This window comes from Juglans microcarpa x Juglans regia, chromosome 4D, assembly GCF_004785595.1.
Source record: "Juglans microcarpa x Juglans regia isolate MS1-56 chromosome 4D, Jm3101_v1.0, whole genome shotgun sequence".
NCBI lineage: Eukaryota > Viridiplantae > Streptophyta > Magnoliopsida > Fagales > Juglandaceae > Juglans > Juglans microcarpa x Juglans regia.
This window is the reverse complement of record NC_054600.1, coordinates 8,958,402-8,975,565: the sequence shown is the minus strand read 5'-3', so window position 1 is coordinate 8,975,565 and position 17,164 is coordinate 8,958,402. Positions and strand designations below refer to the sequence as shown.

At 35.7% G+C, this 17,164-nt stretch overlaps 1 protein-coding gene across 2 annotated transcripts; it reads left to right on the top strand.

Annotated features, from left to right (window-relative positions):
• Positions 1–566: 566 nt before the first annotated feature.
• Positions 567–13,156, top strand: LOC121259867 (vacuolar protein sorting-associated protein 35A-like). 2 transcript variants are annotated; one of them, XM_041161665.1, is made up of 21 exons: positions 567–875; positions 994–1,090; positions 1,210–1,333; positions 1,475–1,660; positions 2,022–2,109; positions 2,672–2,728; positions 2,833–2,922; positions 3,032–3,154; positions 5,534–5,668; positions 5,928–6,044; positions 7,588–7,827; positions 7,975–8,061; positions 8,276–8,365; positions 8,850–8,939; positions 10,281–10,370; positions 10,549–10,617; positions 10,707–10,787; positions 10,869–10,976; positions 11,059–11,162; positions 12,414–12,527; positions 12,623–13,156. In XM_041161665.1, exons 1-21 carry the CDS (start codon positions 783–785, stop codon positions 12,831–12,833), a joined length of 2,394 nt encoding a protein of 797 aa, XP_041017599.1. In that variant the 5' UTR covers positions 567–782; the 3' UTR covers positions 12,834–13,156. The 2 variants fall into 2 exon arrangements, with proteins under 2 accessions (XP_041017599.1, XP_041017600.1); XM_041161666.1 differs by having other exon boundaries at positions 568–875; positions 7,975–8,040.
• Positions 13,157–17,164: the final 4,008 nt, after the last annotated feature.

Sequence of the window (17,164 nt, the reverse complement as noted above, 5' to 3'; positions counted from 1 at the left end):
TTCCATCACCATCCTCACCCATCTCTCAGCAAACCCCAACTTTCTCAAAATGACTTCTAAATAAGTCCACTCAATTCTATCATAAGCTTTGGTCATGTCCAACTTTAATGCTATACTCCCATGTTTACCTTTCTGTCGAGTTCTCATGGAGTGGAGCAATTCATAAACTACCATCACATTATCAATAAGCAACCTACCTGAGATGAAGACACTTTGATTAGTAGATATGATAAATGGTAGCACTTTCTTTAACTTGTTGGCAAGCACCTTAGAGATGACTTTATAAAGAACATTTCGTAAGCTAATGAGTCTGTAATTACTGATAATCTTTAGATCTTTCACTTTTAGAATCAAAGAAATATAAGTATATTTCTGTGAAGTTTTGTAGCAAATTAAGGAAAATGCTTGTATGTCGTGATGGTTGTTTTGTTTATTTTTATTTTTATTTTCTTGACAAGTATGTAATGTAGGATAGAATTTAATTAGTTTAACAAAAAAAAATTAAAACATATTCGACGTTTTTTTTTTCTAGCCGGTGAAAACATATTCGACGTTTACGTAGACATAACCGGTGAAAATGTGAACTTTTCTTCCTTTTTTGAAAGTTTCGAGGCAGACTGGACGTGAGACATTTTTGCGTTTGCTCGAATATCCAAATGGATAGTTCTAATTAAATGGTTAAACCTCAAGGGAGAGTCTCCGATCCCAAATTCCCAATTCCTAAATAGAGCCAGCCATTTTAGACGGTGCAGTTGAGCGCACGGAGTATAGAGCGGCAGACAATGATCTCCGACGGAGTCGAAGACGAAGAGAAATGGCTTACCGCTGGGATCGCCGGCCTCCAGCAGAACGCCTTCTACATGCACCGTGCCCTGGTAACTCCCTCTATTGATGTCCTAGTGTCTGTCTGTTTCACCAGAAAGGGGAAAAATTGGAGGAATTCCCCCTTTTTTCCAGACCTAATTTCCGCCGATTCCTCTTGATTCTTTTCAGGATTCGAACAATCTTCGAGACGCCTTGAAATACTCTGCTCAGATGCTCTCCGAGCTTCGGACTTCGAGGCTTTCCCCTCACAAATACTACGAACTCTGTGAGTTTAATCTTTCTTTCACTCTCTCTCACCGATTCCTCTCTTTGGATTCGGGACATCTATGATCAAGACGAGGTTGTGTATGATTGTTTATTGGAGTGTGCGATGTGTCCACTCAGACATGCGGTCATTCGATGAGTTGAGGAAGCTGGAGATGTTCTTCAAGGAAGAGGCTCGCCGTGGCTGCTCCATTATCGATCTGTACGAGCTTGTGCAGCACGCTGGTAACATTTTGCCCAGATTGTAAGTTATATATACTCCTTCCTTTGATTTAAGTGTAACGCTACTTATCAATCTTACATATGAAAAAATCATAATTTATCAATCTGACCACAATAAAATTTCTGGTTGTATTCAATATATGAGTTTTGTGATCTCCATCAGGTATCTACTCTGCACGGTAGGATCTGTATACATCAAGTCTAAGGAAGCTCCTGCTAAGGATGTTCTCAAAGATCTTGTGGAGATGTGTCGAGGCATTCAACATCCTGTACGCGGGCTATTTTTAAGGAGTTACCTTTCTCAAGTCAGTCGGGATAAATTACCTGATATTGGTTCCGAGTACGAAGGGTAAGGGAATTAGTTGGTTATTTACATTCTATTTCTTTCGTCAAACTCATCTCGTAGTTGGGTATAAGAATTACATTCTATTTCTCCAGTATCTTGACCATCTCTCTTTGGCTTAAGAATTGCGACTAGATACTGACTACCATCTGGAACATAGCTTTAACATCGATGCTGTATTGAGATATGACTTAAATTAATTAAGTACTGAGTTTAGTAAATAAATCTGTCACAAATTAGCTCGTTTCTGCTAGTCCTTGTTTATCACCGGGTTCATTTTTGTTGATCAGTAGACCTGTGCGTGCTCTGTGCGTTTGAAACTGTAGTGTGGCTTGTGCATTGAATTATTTGCTTTTCACTCTGGCAGAGATGCTGACACCGTCACAGATGCTGTAGAATTTGTTCTCCAAAACTTCACAGAAATGAATAAACTTTGGGTGCGGATGCAACATCAGGTCGGTTCAATTTATCTGTGAATTATTGCATGTTTGAATGTTTGGGCATGCGTGATACCAAAATCTGTATTACTAGAAGCATTACTAGGCATGCTTTAGGCCCTGTGAAGCTTTTATGTAGTGTATTCTTGTGATCCACATAAAGCATTAAGGCTTAGCATAAGCAGAAAGGCAATTCCTTTTTTTGACACTCGGTACTAATTTCCTATGCTGACTGACATTATTTTCTCCAATTTTTATTGGTTGAATTCATTTTTATGTCTATTGGTTGTAATTCCCATCTTACCATGGCTTCCATTAGATGTTAGATTGTTCATATTTCACATGCTTTTCTGTTTCCAACTTCTTTTTGTTTTGAAATGTGAAGATTTAGAACCCCAAAGTACTTAGGTGTGCCTTGAGCCTTAAATAGCAATGACCATGATGCTTGCATGTAATGAAGGTAAAAGTGTATCATGAGGGCATGATTTCTGGTCATGCTGGTGTTATAGTGCTTGTGAATCATATCATACTCTTAGCTGATCCTGTGTTGAGGCTTGCTGTTGGGGTTTCTGGTCTGCAGGGACCTGCCCGGGAAAAGGAGAAGCGGGAGAAAGAAAGGAGCGAGCTGCGTGATCTTGTAATATGAGTAGTTCATTTCTGGTACTTTCAGTACAATAAAATGTACGTTTTCAGTGTATGCTTAAAGATAGCTCCTTTTTGCCTACCTTGGGTTTTCATTAGGTTGGGAAGAACCTGCATGTTCTCAGTCAGATTGAGGGCGTTGACCTTGATATGTACAAAGACACTGTTCTTCCCAGAGTCTTGGAGCAGGTAGGATCTGTTTGGTTTTCTCTTGTGTACTTTTTGGAGACTTATGATGTTTGATTCCCATTTTCCAAGCATCTCATGATGAATTCTTCATCTCAATTGTTTTTCCTAGGTTGTAAATTGTAAAGATGAGCTTGCCCAACACTACTTGATGGATTGCATAATCCAAGTGTTTCCTGATGAGTACCACTTGCAAACTCTTGATGTACTACTGAGTGCTTGCCCTCAGCTTCAGGTGGGTGCCATCATATGCTTTATTCATTCTTATATAACTTCTTTATGTTTATATATATATATATGTATGTATGTATGTATGTATGCATATATATTTTGATAAGTTCAACTCTTGATATGTTTAGATTGTTTCTGGTCCATAGTAATTTAGTAGACATAGTTGTAGTTTACATTGAACTGAATTAATATTGCTCATCTTTCATCGTCAAAAGGATTGTTATTATGATATATGGAAGTTCCCTGGAAAATAATTAGTAACTCGTGTTAAAACTGGTCATTTACGTCAGGGTGCAGCCTAATGGTTAACAGGTAGGCTTGGGATTAGTTGTAGGCTCCCATATCTTTGGTTCGATTCTGCATTAGGAGTTCTCCTAGATTAACGGATATACGGTTCTGACAGTGGGGACTTGTATCCGATGCTTACTCCCCAAGGGTGGGTTTGAAGGACCCTACCTTGGGGAGGCTTCAAAAAGAAAGAGGCATGCAATTTGTTGAACTCTTCCACGGTTAAAATCTTCTGTCATGACTCAATAGCTTTTTACAAAGCCAAGTGGTTAAATAATCAGGAAAACTTCCGCTATAAAATAAATAATGGAAAGGTTCCATCTTGATATTGTTAAATGTTTACTCATCATTTAGCCCCGGTTTGGATTGGAAACTCACATTAACTCATCTCAACTTATTTCATCATTACAACTTTTCCAAATTCCCACACAAAATATAATAAACAAGTGCCAAAGATGCTACAATGGCGGAGGTTATGGGAATATTAGGAGGGGGTATTCACTGGAATATTAATTTCAACCGGGCGGCACAAGATTGGGAGATGGAGATTTTTGCAGATTTTTATAGTCTTTTGTATTCTTGTTGTCCAAATATCCAGCATGAGGATGGTCTGTGGTGGATTCCTGCAGGGAGAGGGGTTTTCACTGTTCGTTCCTTTTATAAGGTCCTTGCACAAGTGCCGGAGGCACAATTTCCCTGGACAAGGCTCTGGCGACACAAGGCCCCTCCCAAAGCTTCTTTCTTTGTGTGGACAACGACATTAGGCAAGATTCTTACTACAGATAATTTGAGAAAGAGGAGGATAATCATTGCAGACTGGTGTTGTATGTGTAAAGGAGGGGGTGAGTCGGTGAACCATTTACTTTTACATTGTAAGGTAGCCAGGACACTCTGGAATGATGTGTTTAAAAGGATGGATCTAGCATGGGTTATGCCGGAATCCGTGGTGGATATATTGGCATGTTGGACCTCTATCCGAGGTGTGCACCAGATCAAAGTGATTTGGAAGATGAGTCCTATTTGTATCATGTGGTGCTTGTGGCAGGAGCGAAATGAGAGGACGTTTGAAGACAAGGAGAGATCTATGGCAGCGCTAAAAGTTTTCTTTTTTAGGACTCTTTGTACTTGGGCCATTGCTGTGGATTTTAATGGCATGGACCTTCATGATTTCTTAGTTTCTAATGTGCCTCCGTAGATAGGGCATACTTTTTTGTAACTTGCAGTTGTTGCCCATTCTTGTTAATAATACTTATTTTACTTATAAAAATATATATATATATATAATAAACAATTCAACTTTTTCAAATCTCAAAACAATAATGATATTAAAAAATAATATTCTAACAATATTTTATTCAACTTATCTAAAATCATCTCAGCTCATCTCTAAATCCAAATGGGGCCTAATTATTGGATTATTGGAGTATATATTTGGTGATAGAAGCTTTTTTTTTAGTTAAGTCTCTGTCCAGATTTATCTCTTCTATGTGGTTTATGTTTTTATTTACGATTTGTTTCTTTGGTGGTTGTTCTGCACATCGAATGTATTTGGTGATATTGGGCCTTTTCAATAGCCTCTCTCTGCTTAATAGGAGGTAGTCATGACTTGGTTGTGTTTTGTCAATATCTTTTCCCCACCGTGGATATTGCCTTGTCTATTTCCACTAACCTTTCCTATGTTTCCCATACCCATCTTGCAAGTCAAGGTCCTTTGTTGAAATTATAAATTTCTTATGATGGTTGCATCGAAATGTCTAAACCTTAACGTGCTGGGCATCAGCCAGGAACTGTGCGACCTGCACCATCTACTTATTGAAGTGCATATTGGACTGCAATGGATTGCATTTACTATAGTTTAATGAATGCACGCGGTATTGTTCTCCATTTAAGATAAGGAATACACAAATTAGAGATAATACTAAAACCTTATCCACTTGATCAATGAATATAGAGTAGATGGGAAAAGATGTCCTTCCCTTGTACCAAACTTGCCAAAACAAATTCTGTAGCAATTTGTTTTTTGCTATTAATGCAATGCTTTGGCTTCTTCTAAGTTCTCTTGGTTCTCACCCTTCTTGAATTTTATGTTTCTCAGCCATCTGTTGACATCAAAACGGTGCTATCCCAGTTAATGGAAAGGCTTTCAAACTATGCTGCTTCAAGTGCTGAAGTGTTGCCTGAGTTCTTGCAAGTCGAAGCATTCTCCAAATTGAGCAATGCCATTGGGAAGGTAATTTTTTATTCCCATTTAACATTCTAAAAACTATAATTTGATACCGGTATAGTTGAACTAATTTTTGTTCAACTTTTTTGAGCTTTTATTTTTCCCATGTGTTAGCTCCACATACTAAATTTGACCTTGCATAGAATTTTTCTGATGCACAATCGCAATATTTTATTTCCCTCTTCATCCCATGCCTCTTTCCCCCTTATCTTTCTCCATGTTAAATTCTGGAAGTTGGTAATTTAGTGACTCTATGTTGATGCAGGTGATAGAAGCACATGTTGACATGCCTACCATTGGAGTTGTAACTTTATATTCCTCTCTTCTCACGTTCACTCTTCACGTCCACCCTGATCGACTTGATTATGCAGATCAAGTGTTGGTATGCTTCTTTGTCTAGTGATTTAACTTGTGCATGCAGCCTTTTGGGTTCACTTAGCATATACTGTTCATAGACCAAGATCCAATGATACATACACTTAGGTGATGTTTGGATGTTGGGAGTTTTAGAAGTCTCATGAGTAGTAGTAGAAAGATTTTAGAGGAGTTTTTATAGAGTTTTGTAGAAGTGATGAGACCCATTGAGAATATGTTTGGATGGAAAAACCTGGTGGAGAGAAGTTTTTTTGGAGGGTTTGTAATAAATAATGAATAATAAAAAACATAAACAAAAGAAATAAAACCCACATTCTTGATACGATCATCCTAGAGGTGGCTTAATCGAAGTGGCTAGATTGGTCCAAGCCACTGCAGCGGTGGCTTGGTGGCTGCCGGAGTGAGGGGTGAGGGGGTGGGTTCCCCCTCTTACCTTTTTTTTTTTTTAATTTATTCTACTTCTTGTTTGTTTCAGATTTTTTTATATGTACTTTTTGTGTGTTCTTTGAAATCCATTTGGCTGGAAAGTTTTTACTCTGGATATTTTTTATATTTGGGAAGAAAACTGTTTAAGATATCAACAACCCACACTCAAATAGGCCCTTAGCTTTAAATGGTCTACTTATTTTTTACACTTTTATTTTCCTTTCCTTTACTCCTAGGAAACAGTCAACATCCACAGGAGTATGATTGTTTAATTTCAGATTTCCCTACTTCAGAGACCCACTAATCTTATAAAATTGAGTGGATGATGAGGCTAATGTTCAGTTACTTTTTGATGTATCTCATTTAGCTTATTACAGGTTCTTGTGAAGATACAAAGAAGCCTTCATCATATGAATGGCTCCACATTGCTACATCCCAAGTTTTTTGTGTGAAATGAAATCCTTCTGAAATTTCAAAATTTTAAATGTGCTATGGGCTGTGCATTTTTTTGTACCAAAACTATTATAACAAAGGAATATCATATCCACACTCAATTTCGTGAGTACTTGTATTTTGGGATTTGGTTGTAGTTTTTCTTCTCATATTTTCTTTTTTCTTGTATTTGATTCCTTTTATATACTTCCCATGCACTTGGGTTGTGTGCCCTTTGGTACCTCTTTAGACATTTTTTCTTGTAAAAAATACGATATAGCATCCGAGTGGCCTCGTACCATCCACACCTTATCAGAACAAAAAGGAAAAAGAGTGGGTACGGTGGTTTTGTGCTCCTACTCCATTCACTACTGTTCACAAGCACAACACATGCGCTGACAAGCTTATAGTCACAGACGCATACAGAAGATTCAACCTTCAATTTTACCCTTTACCACTTGGCTACAAAGGCTGGTTGTAGAGTGTATGTGCCATAATGGGTATAGTGAGATTGTTAAGATCAGTAAGTTTTAGAGAAGAGGATATTAAATAACTGTCCATATTGTGAAGTTTCATTTAGCTGTCACGAACTGGTTGCTCATTTGCTTTATGTCATCATGGAAGTGGTTTAATAGATTATTCTTACAGGGTCATACTAGGATAGTAATCCTGTGCCTGTTTTTTTCTTTCAGGGAGCATGTGTTAAGAAACTCTCTGGCAAAGGAAAGATTGAAGACAGCAAAGCAACAAAACAGATTGTTGCACTTTTAAGTGCTCCGCTTGAGAAATATAATGATATTGTCACTGCCTTGAAGCTTTCAAACTATCCCCGTGTCATGGAATACTTGGACACTGAAACGAACAAAGTCATGGCAACTGTTATAATTCAAAGCATTATGAAAAACAAAACGTGTATAGAAACTGAGGACAAGGTATATTTTTATTTTTTGTTTTTAATTTTTTCCCCTCTAGGAAACTTGTTGAAGGGGGATTTCAACCCCGGTCATGGCACCACAGAAGGGGTGCCATGACATCCTATTTTTTGTTTTTTTGTAATAATGTGGTTTGTCAGTTTACAGGTTGAGGCATTGTTTGAATTAGTCAAGGGACTTATCAAGGATTTAGAGGGGAATCTTCAAGATGAGGTCATTTGTAATTCCTTTTTAGTAATATACATATTAAATGATGCTAAATGTTCCTATTTGTGGCCATTTTGCTGATTGTTTTCCGTTTTCATTCTAATGACTGGTACTTTTTTGACCTGTAAAAAAAATGACTCCGGACTTTTTGTTTGCCAATAAAAAAAAGACTAGTACTGGTAATGTTTCTGAGACATTTTGTGTGTATGTGTGCCTTTCTTTTCTTTTAATTCTATATTAGATTGATGAGGATGATTTCAAGGAGGAGCAGAATTCTTTTGCACGTCTCATTCAGATGCTTTACAATGAAGATCCTGAAGAAATGTTTAAGGTAATTTATGTGTAGAATGTATTTATGCACAATAGCTTGTCATATTTGTGTATACAATGTTTCAGATTTTTAATCTTATTTCGTAAGTCCATCGATTTTGGTTTTCCATATGGTTTATAGAAATATTGGAGATTTATTTTACTTAAAAAAAATGCTGGAGAAATTTACATATTGACAAGTATGTAAGATATATTTTTTTTTTCTCCCATTAAATTGTGACATTGGTAAATTTGATTTTCTTGTAAATTCCGACTGTTCATATCTTAGAATTTGGGCTTAAATTGTGGTGGCTAATTCCATTTTCTTACTTCGACAAGTTAATTTCTTATTTGTAAAGACTGAAGAGTACCTTGTGGAATAAGTTTCTCCTCTGTTGAAGTTTAACGCCAAAGTTTCTACTGCATCATGAATCATGATATAATTGTCTTGTTCCAGTTCATTTCACTGTGAGCTCCTTTTTACTGTGATTTCATGTGCTTTGCAGATAATTTGCACAGTAAGGAAGCATATCTTGACCGGAGGACCAAAGCGTCTACCCTTTACCATTCCTTCTCTCATTTTCTCCTGTCTCAAGGTCTGGTTCTTTCTATACAACTCACACTACAAATTGTGATCTGTTATAACTTGCATGTTAATACTAACAAGTTTTAAGTTGTCAAAATTGTTTGTGATTCCTGGGATAAGCATCACATAATTAATCACTGTTGGTATGCAGAATGGCTGGGCTTATTTTGGTCTGCATCACTAAAGTGTAACTTTTTTAAAATGTTTATTTGTAACTTACAAAATGCACAAAAATAGCTTAATTTATTAAATGAAAAATACTTTATGTCTCTGAGTCAGCATACCTTGAAACATTATACAAAACGAAACCTTTACAATTGTGTCCATGTTAGCATAATGATCACTGAATTTTTGGTTGAACAATTTGTTTTTTTTTATCCCTTGTTCTTGTTTCATATTAATGATAAGAAATTTTGCAAATTTTGCTTGAATGTAGAACGGGACCAATAACTATTAATTATCGTGCCAAAATAAAAGAACATAAGTTGAGAAAACAGAAAAGTGCACGTTAGCCAAACTAAAGGACTATTAATCCTTTTTAAATTAATTTTATTAATTATATTATTTTTCATTTTAAAAAACCTGAATTTAGAAATGGAAAAATCTATTTTTTATGCTTTTTATTATTAATTTTTTGTTTTTCTAATCGAGTTTATTTTATTTTATTTTTATAATTTTAATTTAATTATTGTTTTTAGTTTCTCAAGTTTCTTTTTTGTGTTTACTATTTTACTTGATTTTAATTTTTAATTAAAGGCTATTAAGTTTTTTTTTTTTTTTTTTTTTTTTGTAGTTTTTTAAGTTTTTTTGCTCATCTTTTATTTTCGAATGCTTTTATAATTTTTTAGTATTTTTGTTAATGCAGCATGCTGACTGTGTTTTTATTTTTAAATTTTTTTAACACTGACTGCATTTATTTGTGTACATGCAAATTTGTGTTATGTGCCACTTATTGAAAAAAATTTGTCACATGTCAGTCCATGATTGGTCATGGTGTGGTAATTGACTGCCGTGCTAACAATTTTCGTCATTTAATTAATGGAAGTTCAACAAAGAGGTCACTTTAATATGTGGGTATTACCTGAGGAATTATTTTGGTCTTTTTTATAAGGACCAATTTCAAATGGGATCAAACCCCAAGGATCGCTATAGTAGTCTTTCATTGACAACAATAAAGAGATAGCTGATGACATGACTTCATAGGAGCAAAACTCTCTGTTTTGAAAATCATATAGTACGCAAATTTGTATATGTTGGAACGTGAAATAAGCACTGTAAGCCTTGCTTTTGATTTTCTGAAGAAAAACTAGATAGTTGCACTGATGAACTGTATGATGCCTGTAATATGTAGTTGGTTAGGCAGTTACAAGGCCAAGATGAAAATCCTTTCGGGGATGAAACGTCAACTACTCCAAAGAAAATTTTTCAGCTTTTGAATCAGGTATATTTCTACTGAAAGAAGTAATGATCCAAAATATAAATATGTTTCTGTATATGTTTTGTCTTTGCTATGTAGATTATGTTTTTTGGATGGTCACATCTATGATCTACTCCTGAGTTTGAGTTTATTCATTTATCTATTTTAGTGTTCTTAGTAAACTTCCAGTTTCTTGTTTCAGACAATTGAGGCTCTGTCAAGTGTTCCTGCACCTGAACTTTCATTACGGCTGTATCTGCAATGTGCTGAGGTACATGGAATCGTTTGCTTTTTATACATTTGAGGGATCAATAGGCTAAAACATTCGCTAACTTGCATGTCCCTTTTGTTTTCTGTTAGGCTGCAAATGACTGTGACTTAGAACCTGTTGCTTATGAATTTTTCACTCAAGCATACATTCTGTATGAAGAAGAAATTTCAGTAAGTTGGTCGATAATCTTGGAACTAGTCTTATGACATTTGTTTTCCACATTTTTGGCTTACATGTGTTTGCTGTAATAGGATTCTAAAGCACAGGTGACTGCAATACATTTAATAATAGGAACTCTTCAGAGGATGCATGTTTTCGGTGTTGAGAACAGGGATACCTTAACACACAAGGCAACAGGGGTAAATTCTAGATTTGATTATTCTGGTAGAACACTTATAAGACTGATTCTCCTAAAAACCTGCATATGATGGCTTTTTGCAGTATTCTGCAAAGCTTTTAAAGAAGTCTGATCAATGTAGAGCCGTTTATGCATGCTCAAATCTCTTCTGGGTTGATGATCAAGAGAACATGAAAGATGGAGAAAGGTGCTTTTCCATAATCTCACATTCATAAGACCTCCCCCCCCTCCTCCCAAATATGCTGCAAATACATGTCTAATTGGTGTTTTCAAGCATTACATGTTCTGTCAGCTAACTTTGGCTCATCTATAATTTAGGGCTGCCAATTTGTGTTTTCATGTTGGGTTCAAATCGTGTCAAGTTGGATTCAAACATATGAGTCAATCCTTACTCGATCCATTAAATTAAAGGAAAATTCTATATACAACACCATCATTCCATCCTTGTCCCACTCCTACCCAACAACCTTTAAATTATTTTAAAAAAATTTTAAGAGATGATCCAAGGGTGATTGAAAATGCCACAATTATAAAATGGGATGAAAGTGGGATAGGAGTATAGTATATAGCAATGCTCTTAATTAAACGATCCTAACCTACTAATTTCGTGTTTGGTTTGTATTGGGTTTGCGGGTTGTAACAAAAATTGCCAGAATTACCTATAACAAAACAAAAATTCTCAGAATATCGTGTCAGTTTCTGATCGTGTCAAATCGTGTGCCGGTAAGCCCTAGCCCGAATTTTTTAATTAAACAGGTTAGACACCTCAATCCTGACATGTTAATTTTGTAGGATTAGTTTCAAATTCGTGTGCCTTGTCAAAAATTGCCAGCCCTAATATTATCTGGATACTATATAATTTTCAAAGCACGGAACTTTACGCACTTGAAACTATGTTATCAAATATCCCATCGCATTATAATTTAAACTTATAAGTAATAAACAATAAATCTATTTAAATTACTAACCTGATTTAAAATTAAAATTACTAAATGAGAAGTAATATATTTAATTAAACAGCTACTTTTTTTAATCTAAAATAAGCAATATTTCTGCTTTCCTAATGCGTGAGTTTCTTCTCAACTTATACACTTCACTTCGGCACACTATATAAGTCGTCATTAATCCTTTTCGAGCAAAGTTAGTGAGTTTTCTCATCATTAACATAGAAACAAAGGAGTGTAAGGGAATAGAAGATTAAAATGCTAATATGACAATTTTTAAAGGTTTAAATCATTGTATAATGTGTCAGGATGTACTAATTAGGTACATTAAGTATTCATAAAAAAAAACTAGTCACATTAAGTATTTCTCATGTAATAAACTTAGTTGGTTTGTGCAAGTTTAAGACTAGCATTGGAGTTTGAACCTTGTATTGATGTCACTTTAAATTCTTTGTAATGCTTATTTATTTATAATCATTTGATGTTTTTACCAGAGTCCTACTTTGCCTTAAGCGTGCATTACGAATTGCAAATGCTGCTCAACAAATGGCCAATGCAGCACGGGGCAACACAGGATCGGTGACACTATTTGTTGAGATACTGAACAAGTAATCGGCGTTTGCCCCTAATCTCATCAAATCTCAGTCTGTTTCTACAATTTTTCTTCAAAAGATGGGATAATCATACATTATTGTATATGCAGGTACCTTTATTTCTTTGAGAAAGGAAATCCTCAGATTACTGTTTCCACAATCCAGGGCCTGATTGAATTAATTACCACTGAAATGCATAGTGACACTACCACACCAGATCCAGCTGCAGATGCTTTCTTCGCCAGCACGCTGCGGTACATCCAGTTCCAGAAACAGAAAGGTGGTGCAGTAGGCGAGAAATACGAGCCAATCAAAGTGTGACTGGCTTGGAGATCTCATATCAGAGTTGCAAGACAAGTTTTTATCGGTGAGTGGTTCAGAATTGGCATTGACTCCCTTTTACAACCTACCAATCAAGCATATGCGTATTTCCTGATGTTGAAATGGATTTCTATATCCTAGTCAGATGCAATGTTGAATTTAGGTTAGCCTTAATTTTGTGATAGGAAAATCCATTTGCTGACTGCCCCCCCCTCTCCCCACAATTTCTATACAACATCCATCGACACTGTGCACTTCATAACCTTTTGTGCTATTTACAAATTTCATGTATATGAGATACCCTACAGCTATCTTTGCTCCGAGTTCTGTTCTTCAACTTTTGTACCATTTCGTCTACTCCAGGGTGAAAACATACATAAATCAATAGACTCGCAATTCCACTTTGGTACAATGAAATCCGAGGCCTGTACCTTGGAAGTTAGGCCAGAAGACCTAAAAAGGTTTATATGGTTTCTTGTGTTGTGAATAAGGATAGAAGTCACTGCTAAGGTAGTAATTCTGTGATGTACGAACTCTGCCATTCATCCTTATCAGGGAAACAAGAAAGGAAAAAATAAAAAAGAAATAAATTCAAAGAGCTTGTGAACGCAGACAATTTGGAAAGGGCCATTTACTACTTACATGTATTTGAAAACTTTTTATTTTATTATTATTATTTTTTAAGTATTTTTTTTAACATCCTTAAATCATTAAAAAAAATTTAAAAAAAAAATTTTTAAAAAAATATAATTTTACTAATAGTTATTTCCTTAACTATTAAGTAAAATAAAAAATAAAAAAAAATTAAATACAAAAAGAGTAGTAAATGAGTAATAGGAGGGTAGAAATTTTATCATTTTTTATTTGGAATTTATTGTGAGAACGGCATGTCCTGAACTCTTGATATCCCTTTGGAAATAAATTCAATGATGCATAACTGTATTTTTGTTTTTGTTTTTTATGATTAACAAAAGAAAAGGAAAATTCTCCAACATTGTCAATATTACCTAGTACTTGATCGGGGTGCTACCTACCCTTTACGGGCAGGGTAGCCCCCTGCCCCCACATGGGCGGGGTCTCACATTTTTGTCACGTCCCTTGCCCCCGGTGTGCGGGGGTGGGGTACCCTGTCCTACGGGTTGGGGGGGGGGGTCAATCCCCTCGCCCCCTACTGTGCCTAAAGCACAGAAGTGGTTTCTGGGCCATTTTTGGCTTAGAAATTGTTGAAATGAGCTCAAAATGGCCCAGAAATAACTTCCAAAATGGCCCAGAAGCTGCTATTTTGGACCCATAAATTAGAAGTTAAAAAACCTGATTAAAAAAAAAAGTTACATGAATAAAAATAATATATACATGATACAAATTTACTAATTTAGACTCTAATGAATTACTACTACAAACTACAAATCTACGACCTAATAAACTAATAAATAATAATAATAACTAAGCTATTACAAAAATAAAATGGAAAGTCTAAACAATTATAAAATTACAAACAAAAGTGTCCAAAGGACATTGTATCAACATTACAAAATTACAAATCAAATACATAATACGTACAAATGATTCAAATTTCAATATTCTAAGAAATTAAGGATCTAAAGATAGAGGCAAGTTGTTTGGGTCTTTGACTGTGATATTTGGGGCGGCCCGGATGGGTAGTCTTTTGAGGCTTGAACACATATTTATATTGTAGTGGAGGTAAACATCATCTGAGTCATCTCGTGTTACTACAACAATCAATACTAAAATTAATACTGATGAAATCAAAATGAATATAAATAAATCAAAATAATAAAATAAAAACAAAAATTACCAGATGGTCCAGATCCAGACTGATCACCACCCTCTTCGTCAGTCTCCTTAAAATCTAAAACATCCGAAATATAAATATAATTTCTCATCGTCTAATTCTGTGTGCATATTAATGCCTCCACAGTTGTAGTAGACAATGAACTAGGGAAATGATTCAATATGCGCCATTCGGTACTAAAGGCTGACTCCGAGGCAACGGTGCTAATAGGGATGGCCAACATACAGTGGGCAATATAAAAAAGGATTGGATATTTCTTTGATGCTGCCTTCCACCATCCTAATATGTCGAAACCATCATCATCTTGAATAAGATCCCCTGAAAAATATTTGTCTAACTCTGAAACCACTTCCGTAGATTGATGGACTAGTGTGAGATTATGTGCGAGGAGGGTCTTAGTCCATGCCAATTTACGCTTCTTTGTTGCCCTGGTGTCTGGAGGAAGTTTTGGGGTAGGTGTAGGTGTAGTAGATGCAGTATCACCCTTAATTGCATTAAACTCATCATATAATTTAGCCAGGGTATCTCGGGTCATCCCACCAATAGGATCAGTCCATGCCTAATCGTGCGCAAGTCCCAAACCATATAACATGCCTGAAATTTTTAGACAGGGATAAAAAAATAACAGCCACATATAACAAAATATTTAGTTTAGTCAAATCTCCTGAATACTTGTCATATTTGACCCTCATGGTCAATGTTATCTCCCTCATCCTTAGATTGGAATCCCTACACATGTCGTCTAATTTTTCTTTCACCCTACATATTTGTTAACAAAATTCATGGGATGAGGCTATAAAGAAGCAGATAACTTCAATGTCACATCGTAAAGAAGTCCGGGAAAATCAACAAAGTACAAACTACCTCCCAATCATCATCATTAGGCTTTCCTAATCTCTCTTGCTCATCAAAGTATTTGATATATTGAATGTCTTCATCACCCAATAATTGAAAGGCTGCCTTATATTCTTGGGACGCCTCCAACATCAAGAAGGTTGAGTTCCATCTGGTAGGAACATCAGTGCAAAGACCATTCTTTGATGTTATGCCTATAGTCTTCACAACAATATTGAATTTCTCCAATCTAAAAGGAGAAGACCTCACAAATTTCACAGCCAGTCTAACTCGTGCAACCGAGTCATCAACATCTTTCAACCCCTCAGTCACAATTAGATTCAAGATATGTGCAGAACATCTAACATGCAAATATTCACCACCCAAGATTGTTTTATTTGCCTCTATAAGATGATAAGTCTTTAGATATACCAAAGCGACATCATTAGACGAGACATTATCAACCGAAATTGTCAAAACCCGTGCCAACCCCCACTCTTTTATTGAGGCCTCCAAGACCTTCACAATCGTCTCACTCTTGTGATCAGTTATTTGACAAAACTTAATAATCTTTTTATGAAGAATCCAATCAGAATCAATAAAATGAACAATCAAAGACATATAATTGAAATTTTAGACAGAAGTCCAAGTATCGATAGTGAGGCAAACTACCAAACCTACCAATTGACCCCTCAAAACATTTTTATCTTTCCAGTACATCTTTTTAATATCCTTTGCCACATACGAAAAGGAAGCGTAAATCTAAGTTTCAATTCTTGGACAAATTCTTGAAACCTTTTGTCATCCACAAACTGAAAAAGTAGCTCGTCTATAATAACCATACGAGTTAACTTCCTTCTACACTCATCAGCATTATACTTCATATACCCCTTTAGTTGGACCCCCACTACTCTCATCCGTCATTTTTTTTAGTCCAATTTCTAGTCTAGATTGACTCTTCTCTAGTAAGGATCTTAATATTAGACTATTCTTGCATTGTTCCTCTAAATGGACTTTTAACTGGGATGTACCATATTTTCTATAGTGACATCCATATATTTTTCCACAATAATTACATTTAGCTTGGGGGTTATTGGGGTCATCACCCTTTAGTTTGATAAAATGAGACCAAACTAAGGAAAAAAGTTTCTTGCTTTGTGTGGGCTTGGGGGCGGGGCAAGGTGCACTCCCACTCTCAAGGGTTGGAGTAGGGTTCGGTTATGGGGCATGGGTACTGATAGGGACAAGGGTACTAGTAGGGGTATGAGAGCTATCAGTGAAATCTCTTTGACAAGACATTCCTGATTCTACAACACAATAAAAAATTATAAAATCAATCAACACAAGACATAAAAAAATCATAATAATACACCACACATGAAAAAATAAGGCAAAGTGCAATGCCAACATAATTTAGGGGTTTTGGATTGAAACCCCTAAATCAATTTAGAGTTTCGGATTGAACTCCTAAATCCGAAACCCCTAAATAAATTGATTTAGGGGTTTCAGAATGAATCCCTAAATCATTCAATCGAAACCCCTAACTCAATTTAGGGTTTCAGATTGAAATCCCTAAATTGAAATTTCAGGAGTTTCAATCGAAACCCGTAAATCAATTTAGGGTATTTCGTATTGGAACTCTAAATTGAAATCCGAACACCCAAAAACACCTAGAAATATAAAC